The 19,575-nt window shown below is 31.0% G+C and overlaps 1 protein-coding gene across 1 annotated transcript in view; it reads right to left on the bottom strand.

Moving 5' to 3' along the window:
* Positions 1–169: 169 nt before the first annotated feature.
* The window catches only part of LOC113377614 (reticulon-4-interacting protein 1, mitochondrial-like), a 35,688-nt gene continuing 16,282 nt past the window's right edge, over positions 170–19,575 (bottom strand). The window contains exons 12-14 of the mRNA XM_026617990.1: positions 16,800–16,984; positions 13,820–13,934; positions 170–308 (exon numbers count right to left, since the gene is read on the bottom strand). Of these exons, the coding sequence (XP_026473775.1) occupies positions 295–308; positions 13,820–13,934; positions 16,800–16,984 (314 nt within the window). The 3' untranslated portion in view covers positions 170–294. The remainder of the gene's footprint in view (positions 309–13,819; positions 13,935–16,799; positions 16,985–19,575) is intronic.

Genomic DNA, 19,575 nt, shown 5'->3' with positions numbered 1-19,575 from the left:
AAATATAGAAGGGTACGACTTAGGCAGTGGAGGTACGATTTGAGCAACCTTATCCGATATTTATAAATTTATTATTAGAATTTGTATAATGGGTATATATTATAAATATTTATATATAATTTAAGAAACAGCTATTTATCTTACAGGCAATTCGATCTCCTTCCTTGAAACAGATAAAATCAGCCAGGCTGTCTGTTACGTTTTGAAATGTCCTTTTATGGTCCTTTTCCTGTTCGTCCAGGCATGGTTCTATCGATAATGTGAAATTGAAGACACATTGTTTAAGGACGGGTGTCAATTGGCAGTATCTGGAAAAAATATGTTTTAAATTAAACACGAGTATAATATATTATAATATATATGTATTATATTTAAACTGTTTATCAAAAATAATTAGCATGTTTGATAAATTTGCACAAAATTGTGCAATTTATCCTACAGCAACATATACATCAGTACACTTATAAATCAATCGTAAATTAGTATATTGATTTCTTTTTTATTGCGTCGATTATTTACACATGCCGGAAAGTTCGTTCAGTAGCCTAGGAATAATGCCACTTACAGCTAATGCTTTATATATTTAATAATTGTGAAATAAATATAGTCGCTACATATAAAGATAGAACAAATTTATTGGCAATGGAGATTATTCATTATCTAATCTACTTTGGCAAGATAAGACAAATTTGCAGTAAACATCAGGTAATCGCAGATCGAATTCTCTAGAAATAATCAGTTTGAAGTTCTCTGTCGGTTATTGTGGAGCAAGTGAAAATGGATCATGACTCAAAATCAAGTGAAAATTTCTCTAGTGATAGTGATGAAGAACGTGAAAAAAATACTGAACTATTCTCAGCCATAAGAATCGGAAATTTAGAAGTGGTTCAGAACTTACTGACCGCTGGTGTAAAAACCAATATAGTTGACAAAAATAACAAAGACAATACGCCTTTGCACTACGCCACAGAGAAAAATAAAAAAGATTTGGTGGAGGAACTTTTGCATCCAAAATGGAAAACAGATATCAATGTCGGGAATACAAAGGGCGATACTCCATTGCACATTGCAGTTTCGAAAGGATTTGAAGACATTGTGAAAATATTGTTAAACCACAATGCAAAAGTTGATATTTCCAATAACAGCGGTAGAACACCTCGGGATATTGCCAAAATGATTAATAATGAAAAAATTGCGCAAATGTTGTGCCCAGTATTAGCTACAAGTGAAAATCAATCAGAACATATGGTAGGAATTGAAGAAGAAGCAAGCCATTCATTCACAACCAAACCAAGTAAGTAAACTTTAGTATTTAACCCACTTGCATCATAAAGAAGCCTAGAAAACTATTGGTGCGTTTTAAAATTCTTTTGGTCTGGGAATTTCAATAATAATCCTTAAGGCACGATGCCATGCCCCACTAGTTTTACTTTTTATTGGATCTCCAAAACCGCTAGACCTGCCTTCCCAAAAGTTATCAGTTCTTCATTTCAAATCAAAGGAAGTATCCGATTTGGATGGTCCAAAAAACATTAAATTTGTAATGATAGTGAGAAGTGGTGATTAGTTTTTGGCAGAGACAGGTCTAGCTGTTTCGAAGATACGGGGCAAAAACAGGCAAAAATGGTAATTCAATTTTTGAGAGAACCGATCATCCGATTAAATTGATTCAAAATACATTTTGCTTGAGTAGACGGTGTGCAAAAAATGCTTTTACAAAAAATTTCGAAATTTAAAAAAAATAGAAAAAAACTAAATTTTCAGAAAAAAATCAAGGATTCAAAAAATACAAATTTTCGAAATTTTCACCATTTTCAAAAAAAAAACTAAATTTTGAAAAATCTCAAAAAATATCAAAATTAAAAAAAAAAATCTTACAAAAATTGAGAATATTTCGAATTTTTCCAAATACCAAAAATCCAAAAAATTTCAAACCTCTAAAAAAATTTCAAAATTTTGAAATATTTCTAAATTATCAAAAAAATGAAATTTAAAAAAAAATAAACAAAGTTGTTTGTAGAATACGCTCGTCGCCTAATTTAAAAAGCACTTATAAATTTACAGTATGTATTTATAATAAACTAGCTGACCCGGCAAACGTTGTTTTGCTAAATAAGGTATATTCTAAACCATTTCTAGAGGATCAAAAATATTAATACGTTAAGTGCATAAGGATGTGTTGTTTGAATGCTGTATACAATTAGGTATTATAAAAACAATAAACCCCATAAGTTTCTCTATATTTTGTCAATACAATCAAACTGGAAAATTTATACACTTTCTATTGAAAACATCGTATAATCCAATCCGAGTCTTTTTTTGTCTTTCGGCTTGTTAATTACGTTTCAAGTTTTTCAGATTCTTTTTGGATTCTGGATTTTGATATAATTGTAAATAATACTACTGAGCTTAAACAAAATTTTCAAATTTTTGCGAGGAAAGATAAAAAATGAATTAAGTATTTCTTCTTTGACCTGCTTTTTGAAAAGTTTCAAGTTACATTCGACGAATTAAAGTAAATTTAATAAAAAGTATATATGTAGAGCAGGGCGAGATACAAAGGTCCAATTTGACTTTGAGCAAATATAAACTATATTGTGAAAACCATAACAATTATATCACAACAAATAAGACATATCAAACGAACAATTATCTGACTACGTTCAGTAAACTGACTTCTATTAATACTTCATCATTGTAGAAATGTGCTAGTTTGATATCTTCCAAAAATTTGTTATCTAGACCTTTTTATCCTATATGCGGGGTAACTTGTAACGGGCAGGTGGCAAAAGGTTTAAAGCCTTATTATAATTTTAAAGGTGTTTTACAAAATAATTACATTTTTAACTAATGCTAAAACTACCAACCGAAGAAAATACTTTTATAATGGATTTTCAAAGATTACCGTTTATCTCCCCCATTTCAAAGATTATCTTTTTCAAATCAAGTTTGTAGCTGGCTATACATCTTTTTTCCTCTACTTTTAAATATTGTTGTTAAACAATGCTTAACTTTACTGATTTTTGGCACATCGATGGTGGACCTTTTTAATCCCGGACCTTCATATATTACTATCTATTCGGCGATAAATTCTGGGAAATTATAACTGGAAAAATGTTATTCGACAAAATGTCCATTTGATCGATACCAAATTTATAGTCTAAGAGCCAGTGAACTATTTGACTAACCTGTTTTCTCAAAGCTAGAAATTTTTTTAATGATATTTTATTATCGGTACATTAAGAAAGTGCCGGTCTGGCAAGCATTTACTGATTGCGTCATCATCCCTCGAATTTTTGAAAATGTAAAAAAACTCATTTTTTTAACTTGCTTTCACAAGGCTCAAATTTTGAGGGAGTATTCTTGTAACTGTTCAGAAAGCATATGTAGAAAGCCAGACCATTCTGACGATTGCAAGGTTCTGCCAGACGAGTACATAATAGTCACGACGCGCAAGGGTGTAGGCGCATTGCCATACATGATCGACTAATCCCTTGTATTTGAATAATTTATACGCCATTTTGAAGGTCATTTTGAAACATCCGATATACCAAACTTCAACTTTGTATCTCACCTTGTGGCCGAGATATCATTGAAAATATGCCAAAGTGGCCCCTTTTCCAAACTCAATTTTTGGCGTAACCATAAAAGATATCGAAAAAAAAATTACGTGATTCTACTCATATTGGCTTAGGCCGCTTAATGTATAGTAATATATGCTAAATAATCCTTTATTATTAGCTAAAAAGGATAAAATAATTTTTCAATTAATGTTTTCGGATAGTGCGTTTTGTTCAATTACTTTCTTATTAGCGTTATTCGAAAGCCTATTGTTTTTTCTTTTAGTACTGCAAAAATTGTTCAAATCAAATTTGTGGAACACATTGAAAAATTGAAGAAACCAGAGTTTATATACCCGCGCGTAACGCATTGCGCACTGCGATCCGATAGAACGAATTCTATGCGGGCTACTATTCTTGTGCATAGAACTCGTTCGATCGGATAGCAGTGCGCGATGCGTTACGCGCGGGTATACAAACTCTGGTTTCTTCAATTTTTCAATGTGTTCCACAAATTTGATTTGAACAATTTTTGCAGTACTAAAAGAACTAGCTGTAAGTGGAATTCTGTCTTAAGGCAATTAATGCATCGTGCCTTAAGGCAAATTGCTGGAACTTCCCGTACGAAAAATTATTATTGTTTTAAAAACGATTAACATTTTTGAAAAAAATTTACTTCGAAAAAATAAGATTTTTGACAAACAATTAGACAAAAAATTACTTTTTTTTGAAAAAAAAATTTTTTTTTGATTTTTTTTTTAATTTTTTTTTTTAAAAAAAAAATGTTTTCTTTATTTTGACATATTTTAAAAGATCTGAACTTTTTTTCAAAGCAATCGTTCTGCTTTAACTGCATGAAGACGAAATATCAAACCGCGTAAGCGCCGCGTCGACGTCTAACGCGTAAACATTGGTACGGAACCCATAGGAATGTAAACCAAAATTATACTTATTGTTAAAATCTCTATTAAATATCTGATAATTTAATGTGCATATGTCTAATGATCATTTTTGACCGCCAAATGGCATTTTTTTTTACTTTTTTCATTAGATCTCCGAAACCGCTAGACCTGCCTTTATGAAAATTAGATCGGTTCTTCACCTTGTCAATACAAGTAAAATGTTTTTGAATTATTCAAATCGGACGCTCCGTTCTCTTAAAACTGAGTTACCGTTTTCGGCACTTTTTGCCCCATATCTTCGGAACGGCTAGACCTGACTCCGCCAAAAACTAATCGTCTCCTTATCAATACGAATCGAATGTTTTTTGAATTATTCAAATCGGTTGATCGGTGTTCCCGAAATCGTCGACGAAAATTTGTATCCGCACATACATACACACACGCACACACACACACACACACACACACACACACACATACATCCATTTTTTCTGAAGGTATGCCAAAATATTCAGAAACCTTTGAAACATCGAGAAATGCAAAAATTTTCATTTTCGATTTTTTTGCGATTACTATAACTTACCCTACGGGAAGTTAAAAAACAATAGGCTTTCGAATAACGCTAATAAGAAAGTAATTGAACAAAACGCACTATCCGAAAACATTAATTGAAAAATTATTTTATCCTTTTTAGCTAATAATAAAGGATTATTTAGCATATATTACTATACATTAAGCGGCCTAAGCCAATATGAGTAGAATCACGTAATTTTTTTTTCGATATCTTTTATGGTTACGCCAAAAATTGAGTTTGGAAAAGGGGCCACTTTGGCATATTTTCAATGATATCTCGGCCACAAGGTGAGATACAAAGTTGAAGTTTGGTATATCGGATGTTTTCAAAATGACCTTCAAAATGGCGTATAAATTATTCAAATACAAGGGTATTAGTCGATCATGTATGGCAATGCGCCTACACCCTTGCGCGTCGTGACTATTATGTACTCGTCTGGCAGACCCTTGCAATCGTCAGAATGGTCTGGCTTTCTACATATGCTTTCTGAACAGTTACAAGAATACTCCCTCAAAATTTGAGCCTTGTGAAAGCAAGTTAAAAAAATGAGTTTTTTTACATTTTCAAAAATTCGAGGGATGATGACGCAATCGGTAAATGCTTGCCAGACCGGCACTTTCTTAATGTACCGATAATAAAATATCATTAAAAAAATTTCTAGCTTTGAGAAAACAGGTTAGTCAAATAGTTCACTGGCTCTTAGACTATTAGGTTCTGAATTTAAATAAGATAAATAAAAAATAATATAACCTAGAAAATGTTTTATAAATACCAATGAGTATATAATTATACAAATGAGATCTTTCAGAGCACCGTGTTTGAGAAAATTATGCCAAAAAGTGCATTTTCATATTAGCATATCAAAAAAGTTTATATTTTGAGTCTCTAGTAACACTTGCGGCCCATTTACTAACGTTTTTGTATATAAATAAAACTACTTACTACAAATTTATCATAAATAAATAATATTCGCGTAAAACATCCTATTAAACGTAATTGAACATCATCTGTCAAAAGCGTTTGACATTTCACGAAATTGCCACCGTCCATTGTTCTATTTAAATTACGCTTCTACAAAAATTTTCAAATTATAAATGTAAAGTTTCTACGCGGATTTGAAATAATTTCTCACCTTTTGGACATTCTCTGGATTGGCACGATTTTTTCAAGACTAAGACTGACCAAATCGATTCAGCCGTTTTCGAGTTTTATTCGGACATTTGAAAGAGCGCTCCATTTTTATATATAAGATAATCTATTTGAAATTATTCAGAACAATTATCGATTATTTTCATTTCTCGAATGTTTAATTACGGTACGAGAAGTTCCGGCAATTTGCCTTAATTATTCAAATCGGTTGATCCGCGTTCACAAAATCGTCGACAAAAAATTGTATCCGCACATGCATACACATACATACAAACTAAGAATGATCTTTTTTAGGAGGACAAACTCTTGAAACCCAAATAAAAAGTCTCCCTGCAATTCAAGAATATAAATATCCCAAAAGACCAGGAACATCAGGAATAGGAGGCCAACATTATGAAACAAAATTGATAATGCTGATATTGGTAAGAGCCTTAAACAAGGCAGGACTAGATTCTTTTGCTTTAGGTACAAATGTCGAAGGTTTAGGTGCTTTCGACGACATAGTTCTGAGGTATAAGTTGAAAGATGAACAAAAATTAAAATACATTTTCTTACAAGCTAAACACAAAGATGACCCTGCCAAGAATAAAGTTACAAGAGAAAAACTACAGAAAAATGATGGAGATTTTGGTCTACCGAAGTATTACGATAGTTATTTATCTATTAAATATAAATTCAATCCGGACGGTGAAGATCCTCTATTCGCAAAATACTTTCAAGATTTAGATTGCAACTTCATTATTTATACTCCTTCTAAGGAAGCAATTAATCAGAACAAAAACGAAAATCTTTATACAAATAATAATGACTTGCTTCACACAAATGTTAAAGGAAAAACTCTTCCACTGGAATCTGTAGAAGTGGATGGTCTTGTCCAAACCATAAAGGAAATGCGTGTTAAACAATTGGCTGAAAAAATGTATGAATTTATTTTTTCTAAACCAGATAATTACAAAAACATACTCTCGGATGACCTGATGAAAACCTATCACGTATTTTTGGCGCAAAATATCATACTTGTTTCTGATGACGAATCCGAAGAATATTGCACTGGAAAATTTAGACCCGATGGTAACAATTATTTGTTATTATTTTTAACAAAATAATTGAGGAAAATAGAATAAAAGAAAACAAAGATGCTGTATTAACGTTCAAATTACCGATTGGTTTTGGTAATCTTGATTTAAAAATAAGAGGAAACGAAAAGAAGCAAAATAAAAGATCAGATCATTTGTCATCAAAGTTAATTGAATTGTTAAAAAATATGAAAGATGGGGGTAATATTATTAGAATTAATAACAAAATAGTTGGTGCTGGAAAACTTCTCACAAAAGGTGAATTGGATATCAACGGCGGTATCGGTGGTTTAGTTGGAAATCTTCTCATTTTGGATGACACGACCGGATTGCTCAAATTCAATACTGACGAAGATTCATTGCCAACGTGTTCCAAGAATCTATTCAAGAAATTACAAGCCGGCTTAACACATGAGAATTTAAACCAAGTACGATTTGAAATTGATATCAAGGATTTTCCTAAGCTGTCCTTAGTCGACAACAAGCTGTTCAGACAATTTTTAAATCAAACAAAATTATATACTGATCAAGCAAATGAAGATGGCGTGGAAAAAATAATTAAGCAGGATATCAATAAATATTATCAGAAAAAACAATCGTTTTTCGATTCAAGTTTTGAAATCGATACCGTTTTTGAACACGTTCACAATAAGATACAGGAGTGGTGGAAATGTCAACATCAAACTTCGTATTTAACAGAAAATTGTAATTACTTCGATAATGTGTACAAAGAGATTCAAGATAAACCAATTTTAAACAGTTTGAGAATTATGTATATTAAGAGTATCGAACGTTTTGGCGTCGAATTTAAATGCGATTCGATTACAAATCTGGGATTGTCAGAATTTGAAGATCAACTTGAGAAACGAGTTTTAAATATTACCACAAAGCAAAAGTTATTAACTTGCATTAAATTAGTACAAACGTATGGAAGGCGTAAGAATGTCGAATTTATTGACCTCCAGTATATCTATTCACAATCGCACGATTACCTAAAAGAGGTGTTGGAAGCATTAAAACAAACAGAATGGCAAATTTTAATAATTGTTTCAGACGTCACTGAAAAAAATACAAATGAATTTTACTCAAGTTGTTTAAAATTACTAAATTCTGATAATAAGAAAAAACTAATTTTAATCTCTCAAAAGAATGACACTCTGGCTGAAAAATTCAAAGATTATGTTGATGAAATTGGTAGTTTTTGGGAGCAAATAGATGATCATATTAATTTAAGGAATCTGGATGAAAATTCACAAAATATAATTTTATCAAAAAGGATCATATTTCAAGGAGAAGAAACTTGTTTGAATGCCGTAATAGATGATTCTTCCAAAAGTCTTATACAAGGTGAAGTTTTGTCCACTCTTGTTAATGATAATACTTTAGAAATTGGAAAAACATTAGTAGATGCAAAATACACGCAATTTTATATAGACCGAATATTAGTTGGCCGAGAACAATTTATTGACAAATTCAAGAATGAACATCAGTGGGTTAACAGTCGTGATCACTCGGCCGCCGTCAAACAATTTCGATTGCACTTCGGACGGAGTACCAGTAAAACTTTTAAAAAAATAACAGATTCATCAGCGAAAGTATTTATCATTTCCGCCGATCCAGGTATGGGCAAATCAACGACATTGACACATTTAGCAGTGAAAACTAAACAACATGATCCATCCTTATGGATTTCACGAATTAATTTAATAAATTATGCAACCGAATTACAGCAAGAAGTAGAAAAGAGTAACAAATTCACAGAATTAGATGTTGTTAAATTTTTATATAAAACTGCCAGTTTCAAACTTTTCCAAAAACAAAATAAGGATAAAGGCGTAAGAAATTCGATTATCGAATATATACAAAACAATTTAATTGTAGAAAACGGAAAATTAATTCTAAAAGCATCTGAAAAAGAAATTAATGAGTCGGATTTGTTAGAAATAAATCTATTTAATCATTGCTACAACAACGAAAAAATGATTTTACTATTTGACGGATTCGATGAGATTAGTCCACACTACAAAGATAAAGTTCTGGAAATGTTTTTTATTTTGAAAATGAGCGAAATACAGAAACTATGGATAACTACCCGTCCTTACAACATAATCAAAATCGAGTTGGAAAACAAACTTGAAGTTTCTTCGCACTCACTAGAGCCACTATCTCCTGAACAACAAATCAATTTCTTACAAAAATTCTGGAAACAAAGTTGTAAAATTAAGGAATGGAATGATGAGCGATCAGAAAATATAATTTCTAAAATGTTACAAGTGATAGATAAAACCCCTTATAGTTCTGATTCGGTGATGAGCATTCCACTGCAAGCACTCATGGTGGCAAATATTTTAAAGAGTGATTTCGAAAATTATTATACATTGGGTAACAACAATGAATTCATATGGAGCGGTCTGGATTTAGATATGTTATATGAAAAGTTTGTCAAAATAAAATATTTTGAGATTGAGAGCGAAGAGAAACGGAATATTAACATTGCTGATCCATATCATAAGCTCAAAGAAGACAAAAACTATCGATGCGTTCTAGAAAACCATGAATTATTAGCGTTATTTTCATTGTTTGGAAAAGACGTGCTTGTAAAAATATTAAATCAAAAAGAATTGGAAAACGTTCGAGTTTTAATGGAGGAAAATGAGCAGGCTATTGAAAAATTAGGAATTATTGTTGGAAATGTTGACAGAAAGCCAAAATTTATCCACCGAACCTACGCTGAATATTTCGTCTCTTGTTATTTTTGGAATAAATTCAAATCCATTAGCATTGATGACTTCGAAAAATGTTTTGTAGTAGATATTTTATACGGTGTCATTGATAAATTTCCCAATACACAAGTGATGAATTTTTTAAAATTAAAAGCAAAGAACACCGAAAATGATATGACCACTTTTGACAAAGGGATTAAAATTCAAATGTTATTAAAAAATATTGCCAGATTCTATCACAAGATTTTCGATTTAATATTGGAATTTGTGGCTGATTTAATGGCTGATGAAAAAGAGGCACCTGAAATTGTAAATATGATTCCTGATCAAAATCATCAATACGAAATATTACGTGCTAGTATAAAAATTGGGCATCAAAAACTTTCTTATGCCCTAGTGGATAAAATGGACGTAGAACACTTAACAAGTAATATAAGAAGTACCGAGAAATATAGTCAAAACCCTTTGTTTTTAGCAATTGATAATGGGCACTATGATATCGCACAATATATGATTAAGAAAATGTTGTTTGATGAAAATTGGAGACAAAAAAGGTTTAATCCAATCAAGAAAAATATAATTGAAAACAATTTAATGAACTATCTAGAAATTGGTTTGAAGTTTAATTTGATTGACGGTAAACCATTCTGGAATGATGGCCATGGATATCGTTTACCGATAATTGAAATAGTTAAAAAACCTGTGCCACCTGATATAGCTTGTCTGCTGATAGAACAGACTGATATCGAAGATTTAATTTCGGCAAAGGATAGTGACAAACTTTTATCGTACTTGCTCGTGAACAATAAAATGATAACAATGAAATTAATTGAAAAGGGTTTTGATTTCAATATAAGTTTGAACGCACTTTTTATGAACTATTTGAAAGATTTTGAAACCAATGAACGTTATTTTTCTAATAATGTCTGGATACCGCAATTTGTTTTCTATAATTACCCTTTTAAAAATAAAAAAAAAGATTATGTTTGCAATTTATATGATAGGGTCGTACTCATTCTTAAAGGTGGTTCGGGATATAACTCTTGTATTGATGGTTCTATGACAGTTCAGAATGCTGAAAAGCTCTATTATAGAACAAATTTTCTAAGAAAAATATACGAATTCCATAAGAAAGGTATTGAAGAAGGGATCGATCCACTGGAAGTGAGACTTCAACTGATCGCTGGAGTTCTTAGCAAATTAAACTGCCATCAATATAAAATTAAAAATACAAACAACAGTAATTCACAAATAATACCTGAAACAAGTCTGATACATCGTATTCATGATCTAGTTATGGAAAAAGGAATAGAACTGGAAGGTGCATTCATACAAGTGTTAAAAGAACATTTGGGATTAAGATATCAAATGGAAGAACTACTTAAAACTAATGGGTTGTTTGACCAAGATAAATTGTTGGGTGTGCTAAATATAGAAGGCACAGATATAGATGTTGAACTCCAAGAATATATACTTGGAATTGTTGAACATAGTAATGAAAACTTAATATACCTTTGGTCAAGATTTATCAAAATAGCTGAAAATAAAATTGAAGCTCCGTTTTTAGAATCATTGTTCGTATTTTTCGACAACTGTTCACAAATTTACAAGTTATTGAAACAGCTTAACAAATACTTTGTTGAACTAATGGAAGCAGTTATAGATAGAAAACACCAGAATGTGAAAAGCATTTTACAACAAATAGATACTGATTTTGTGAAAGCAGTTATTAATGGTCACGATGTTGACTACGGTTCTCCATTACATTACGCAGCATTCAAAGGAGACACGGAAATGACTAAAATTCTTTTGAATTTTGGAGCCAACGCTAACCTTGTATTAAAATCAGTAAAATCAGTAAAATCATCACTTTATTTTTTAGTTCTTTATCACGCTTTTGTGGCCAAAAAAGAACATTTTTATTCTCCACTACAAGCAGCAGCAGAAAACGGCCACTATGAGATTGTTCAGATTTTGATAGACAATGGTGCCAAAGCTAAAGTACCTTGGATAGACTCAATGTTACTTCTAGAGTCATGTAAAAAAGGCTATACAAAGATTGTTAAAGTTCTCTTAATGAATCCCGCAGATTTTGATGTAGTCGATAAAAGAAAACGTACAGCATTACATCATGCAGCCATTAATAACCACATAAAAATTGTACAATTATTAATAGAAAATGGAGCCAATGTTAATGTATTTGATAAGTTGCAATGGTCACCATTCGATTATGCTTTTTTAAATGGTCACAATGAAATTGTGCAATTTTTATTAAGCAATGGTGCATATGATAAGAGTCAGCTTTTACATGCACCCAATCAAAGTCGTATTAAAATTCTCGAGCTTTTGTTTCCGAGAATCATTGGCCCCTTAAACGAAGAAATATCAACTCCATTGCATTACGCAGCTGAATTAGGTGACAAGGAACTCACTGAGTTATTGTTGGAGGAAAGTAAAACTAAAGTGGATGCTGTTAACATTGATGAAGAAACACCTCTGCACTTGGCAGCTCAAAAAGGACATTGTGAAGTTGTTCAGATTTTGATAAATGCTGGTGCCAATGTTAATGCTACAAATACCAACAATAGCACTGCACTACACTTTGCTGCACACAATGGCCACAAGGAAACAGTTGAATGTTTAATAAAAAACAAAGCTATAGTCGATGTTTTTGACGTATTTAATAACACACCACTTCGTCTGGCAAAAATCAATAATCACAAAGAAGTAGTTGAAGTTTTATTAAAGAATGATGCAAGAGACAGTGATACATCTGGCACTGAAGACAGTGATGAATGACTGGTATCATTTAAATTGTTAATAATTAAAATTAACAATGCCTATTATTCTTATTTTTATATCTATAAAGCTGGGTCGATAGAAATAATAATTATAAGAATTAAAATATAAAACTAATTTATAACTAGTTGATATTGGTATTTTGTCTTGAGGCAAGTTACATGAACTTCCCGATACGTGCAAATAATCAATAAAAAATAAATTAATTTATGAGTGATTAAAAGTATTCCGAGTAGATTTATTTACACATTTTAGTTTAGTATGTTCATTAAGACCTAGTACTCTGTCATTATACCAACTAAATCGTCTAATTTTAATTTTAACAAACGTCAAAAAAAACTGTTCATTTTTTATGAATTTTTAAAATTAAACTACTTGTCGCAAGGCCGTAATATTTCTGTAGGTTCTATTCTATAAGATCATGATATATATCGCTAAAAAAAGTTCCATAGCAATCGGCTTAAATTTTTTTTCAACAGTTAATTACAAGAACATTAACGCGTCGGTAGATTTTCACCTAAAATTAATCAGTATCATTCCCAAGTAATAACTTTCGAACAGTTTTTGAATAACTAAAATCGATTCAGTAGTATGAGCTTAAATCTGGACGAAAAGTTTAACACTTTCTTCCAAATTACAAAGAAACGGCTTGGCAGATCGTCGCACAAAACTGACAAACGATAGTCCTCATCGAGATACATCGAATGGCTTTTAAATTTTTGAAATCTTTCCAGCCGTTTTTGAGAAAATGTCGATTCACGACAAAAACTCTGTTCACATACACACACATACTTTTTCCAAATTTGGCCTCATTCGATTCAGAAAGGCTTGAAACGTCGAGAAAACATAAAATTAGTAATTAGTAAATTAATCATATTTTTTGATGAAAACATAAACTTCTCCTTCGGAAAGTTAAAAAATATAAATAATAACATAGAAAGATTTTGAATGCATCACTTAAACTCATATTATTATCCCATATTCGCATATTTTCTATTACTTATCGAATAATGCATAAACTGTATCTAATACCTACTTTTTAAAAAAACTAAATCTAAATCTCCTGTCGGTTTAGCCTTTTCCATCTCCTGTTTAAGTTCCTCCATATTCAGCAAAGACGTGAAACAAGTCTTCAGCTCATCTTTGGCGGCCTAAATATAAAATTATAAATTTATAAAATAATCGACATATCCAATTGAAAATAAAACTAGTGGTGCACGGCATCGTGCCTTAAGGCAAATTGCTGGAATTTCACGTATCGTAACAAAATGTTCAAAGACTATTAAATGTTTTCAAATAGATTTTTATAAATATTGTAAAATTGTCTAATATTTATAGGAAATATATAAACTGAATTACAAAGTTAAAATTATTTAAAGTATATAAGTGAACTTTTGAATATTAACCAGAATTATAACTAGTGGGGTGTATGGCATCGTGCCTTGAGGCAAATTGCTGGAACTTCCGTACCGTAACGGAATGTTCGAGGAAAACTGAATGTTTTCAAATAGATTATTAATAATATTGTATCATTATCTAAAATTTATAAGAATTATATAAACTTAGAATTAGATTATAGAAACTAAGAATAAATTATATAAACTTAGAATAAATTGCAAAGTTGAAATTATTTGTTTAAAGTATATTAGAACTATAGTTAGAAATAAAAATTATATGTGAATTATTTTTGATATACAAAAAAAAATTTTTGAAAAAAAAACAAATTTTTTTTTTCTAAAATTAATTATTTTGTTAAAACAAGCAGAAAGTTCTTTGAATCATTTAAATCGGACGCTTAGTTCTCTCAAAAACTGCCATTTTTTGCACATTTAGCTCCGTATCTTCGAAATTGCTATGCCTGCCTTTGCCAAAAACTAATAAACACATCTCCCAATCATTACTAATTGAATGTTTTTTAGATCGTTCGAATCGGATACTCCGTTCTCTCAAAAAGTCGATTTCTATTTTCTGCACTCTTTGCTCCGTATCTCCGAAACGGCTGGACCTGCCTTTGCCAAAAACTAATCAGCTCTTCTCCCTATCAATAGGAATCGAATGTTTTTTGAATCATTCAAATCGGTTGATCCGTGCGCCCGAAAACGTGACTGGAAATTTGTATCCATATATACATACACACACACACATACACACACACACACATCCATTTTTTCTGAGGTATGCCAAAATGTTCAGAAACCTTCAAAACGTCGAAAAATGTAAAAATTTTCAATTTCGATTTTCGGCCCATTACAGGGTCCGGCACTCGAAGTGTAACCAATTTCAAACAGCTCGCGTAGCTGATGCACGTGTACCAACTGTCAGTAAGTTAGCTAAATGACAGTTTAGTCTATTGTTTATAAGCGTACGAAAGTATTTAGTCGACAGTGAACGCGAAAAAAAGAAATCAGTAATGGATTTCAAAAGTAACAGTGTGATTACATTATATTTAGCTGGAAAATCACAACCAGCGATTGTTCGAGGGCTCAAACACCTTAAAGTGAATAAAGTTTTCGCTTATCGCACCATAACTCGTTACAATGAAACTGGTAGCATCGCAAAACGTCATGGAGGTGGTCACCAAAAGACTGCAATGTCACATGAGATGGTCAAAAAAGTGAGAAAGCGACTCGAGCGAAATCCCCGACGAAGTGCCAATTAAATGGCAAAAGAACTTAATACATCTGACCGTAGCATCCGCCGCATACTGAAAAATGATCTCAAGGTCAAGCCTTATAAGATCCAAAAGGCACATGATTTTACGTCGAAGCAGCAGCAAGTGAGACTTCAGAGAGCTAAGGAGTTGCTTCGCCTGGCCGAGAGTGGTAAATTTCCGATCATTGTGTTTTCCGACGAGAAAATTTTCATAATTAAGCAATTCGCACACTCTCAAAACGATAGGGTTTACTTGACTGAACGTTCAGACAAGAATTTGAGCCATCGACTGGCCACCAGGAGGCAACACCAGCCACAGATAATGGTTTGGGCCGCTGTAACCGCAGATGGGCGATCTCCAATCGTTTTCATCGAGCCTGGCGTCAAGGTAAATGTGCTATATCATCGGGAAAGTATTCTGAAGGTTGCTTTGAAGCCATGGGCAGATCAACATTTCGGTGGCAGACCATGGACGTTTCAACAGGACTCGGCACCGTATCATAAAGCTCGAGTGAACCAAGAATGGATGAAAAACACCGTTCCGAACTTCAAAACGTCCGCACAATGGATCTCCAATTCACCACACGCGAATCCTATGCATTTTTCTCTTTGGGCCATTTCGGAGAGCAAGGTCCGAACTAAAATTAAAGGGTGCATCAGTCTCGAGGCGCTAAAAAAAGCCGTTGTCCGCCAGTGGGCCAAAATACCTGCAAATCACGTTCGGCCAAATGCGATTTGTTTTTGGACCGTCTAATGGCCATAGTCAAAGCAAAAGGTGGTCATGTCGAGCAAAAGTGAATTGTTCTTAAATTTTGTATTATTTTTACACATTTTGTACTTTGAATCGAGTAAAATTGATTTTCCAAACTGAATTTATGGCTCTTTCAATTGGTTACACTTCGAGTGCCAGACCCTGTACAATAACTTACCCAACGGGAAGTTAATAAAACCTGATTTATTTTCAATATGTAAAAAAAAACTTTTTGAAAAAAAAATTGATTTTTTAGTCAAAAGCAATTGTTTTGTCAACACAAGCAGAAAGTTTTTTGAATCATTGAAATTGGATGCTTAGTTACTCAAAAACTGCCATTTTTTGTACATTTGCCTTTGCCAAAAACTAATAAGCACATCTCCATATCAATAGGAATCGAATGTTTTTTGAACCATTGAAATCGGTTGATCCGTGCGCTCAAAAACGTTGACAAAAAATGCGGGCACACAAAACACACACACATACATTTTTTCCAAGGTATGCCAAAATGTTCAGAAACCTCTTAAACGTGAAGATATGGAAAAATTTTCATTTTCGATTTTCGGGCCATTACTATAACTTACCCTACGGAAAATTTAAAAATTATACTTACAAAAGCTTTATCGTAAGCATCGTCGCTTCCACTTTCCTTTCTGCATTTTTCTCTGGCCAGTTTTTCTGCTTCCTCTGTCGAAGGAAGTGCTGAAATGTTCAATTTTCCGACCAGATCTTCTGGTAATTTGTCAACAACCTCCTGCAGATTAATCTCATCTTCTGCTTGTACACAAAGCACTCCACCTGGTAATGGTAAAATGATTAGAAACAGTTCATTTCACTTATATAATATATATAATAATATTAATAAATTTATGAATAATAAAATTCCACTGAAGCCAATAAGAAAATCTAGGATGGCCATTTAACGAGGTTGCCTTTAGAAAGTTCATTTTAATACTTTTGACTTTTACTTTAAATCGATTTAATCATTTACCATTGCTTGCTTGTCTAAGCACAATATGAATAATTTTCAAATTTTTTCCTTATTATCGTATGGATTGCTGAATTGCTGATTTGACACAGTCAAACGGTCACCAAGGCCGATGCACTCATTCTATTAATATAATATCATAAAACATTACGAATCATCCTCCTCACATAAGACACGTGCCTTCATTATCATTTATTTCGTTTAATAAATAATTATTTAATGATGTTATTAAATGTACACAACTCGTCTTCAAGATTTTTTCTGTTACATTCGCCCTTGAAAAGTAGCATTTGGAAATCTGTTTTTTTTAGTAAAGATCTTTTAAAATCATAGGAAAGTGGTTTGATTACAAAAATTCATTAAAGTTTGAAATGGGCCGTGCCAAAATTTCAAAATTCGATCACCATGAAAGCAGAAAAATTTCAATACTTATTGAATAAGTCGATTATTTACACCAGGAAAATTTTTATAATTTCCCTTAAGGAAAAATACCACTTACACCTAGTTTCTCAAAAAGTCTTGAATTTTAAATATTTCAAATTGCTTATAAAATTAGAACAAAAATATATCAACTAAATTTTCAACTCAATTGTTATGTCAACAATATATATAATAATTTAAATATAACAATTATTATATTTAAATTATTTTTATTATATAAATATATATTTATATGAATAGAGAAATATTGCTAGTTTTTATTACATTATATTCAGTCGAGATAAACATAATTGTTTGACTTTTTTTTAGTCTAGGAGGCTTCATGTCCTCAACTTTAGTTTTTGATTTAAAATTTCTAGTTGTGTTTATTTTTCTTATTCAAGTTTTGAGAACAATTTTTTAACTGATAATGACACACGTCAATAAATAATGTTTTCTTTAAACTCGACGTCGAAAAAACTATATATATATATATATATATATATATATATATATATATATATATAATGAATATAAATATATATAATCTCATTTCACACTATTTTTTATTGATGTAACGCCTAACTTTTCAAATAAAATATATTATATCAACATCAAATTCAAATCTATTCAAACATGTATATATATTATATATAATTATATTATATTATATTATATCATATTATATTATATCATATTATATATACCTAATAAATATTTATATTGTATAAAATATTCATGTATAATGCTGCTCTAATTGTTTACATAAAACTAAAAATAAATGTATAATGTGACTCCTGTATCTAACAAGAAATTGTTTATGTATAATGAGTAATATAGAATTTAAATATATTTGCATATTTTTACAAAACTGTTTTAAACACAATTTTACAGCAAACTCTGACCATGATTTCCTGATGACGTACAAAGCAAAAACTTATTTATTGTTAAAAACTAATCAGCAAGAAATAAATAAATAGTTTTTTTTATAACTGCCATCAGTCGCGGTGTCTAGATTTGAAATATAAAAAACTAGACCTTAGACATTGAATTGAAGAATTAATAAATATGCTTTTCATCGCATAAATTTACATAAACACACTGCTGATTTGAAAATAATAAAAAAAATGAAATTAATTAACGCCTCGTTTTTGACATAACCTTAAAATAATTTCATATCAAATATTTACTTCAAAATTTATTGTTAATAAAACGATTATAAATTATCAAATATATACTTAAGATTATGCATTCGGCATAATAATCGATAATTCATGTTTTAATTGGTATTTTAATATAATTTTTATTACTTGAAAAAACATGGCCGTTATCGTTTAGTAGTTAACTATCAGTTTTGTTGTGAATGTAACTAAAGCTGCTAATAAGCGTAATTAAATTGATTGTAACTTAATATGCAATTTCTATAAATTGTAATAGTTATATAATAGTTATAAATGTACTTACATTACGCGTTTCAAATTATATACATCTATCTAATCAAAAAAACAAACTAGAAAATCCGCCATTTAGCCACCATTACAACACGATTAGATCTAACGCATTATACATAACCTTTACTTAAAAATTATTATTAATAAAATAATAAAAAATATTGTTTTTTAAACAAAATGCAATTTAAGTTAATAGTTATGATTTAGATTTAGATTTAGCCGAAAATTCAAGTCATAATTAGTGTTTTAAAATATTTTTTATTATTTAAAAAACATGGACGTTATCGTTTAGTAGCAAACTATCAGTTGCATTGTAAATATTACTAATGCTGCTAATAAGTGTAATTAAAATTAATGTTACAACTAAATATGCAATTTATATAAATAATAACAGTTTTATATGTACTTACATTAAGTATTTTAAACACAACATGTATATTATCACTAAAAGAAAATACACGATTCGCCATTAAGCAAATGGAAAACGCAACCACCTTATTGCTAGTGACGTCACGACCACAGCTACCAAC

Source organism: Ctenocephalides felis, unplaced genomic scaffold (genome assembly GCF_003426905.1).
Source record: "Ctenocephalides felis isolate EL2017-DRISC unplaced genomic scaffold, ASM342690v1 CF-g0.4_SCAFFOLD_00845, whole genome shotgun sequence".
NCBI lineage: Eukaryota > Metazoa > Arthropoda > Insecta > Siphonaptera > Pulicidae > Ctenocephalides > Ctenocephalides felis.
The sequence above is the reverse complement of the archived record's forward strand: the minus strand, read 5'-3'. Positions and strand labels throughout refer to the sequence as shown.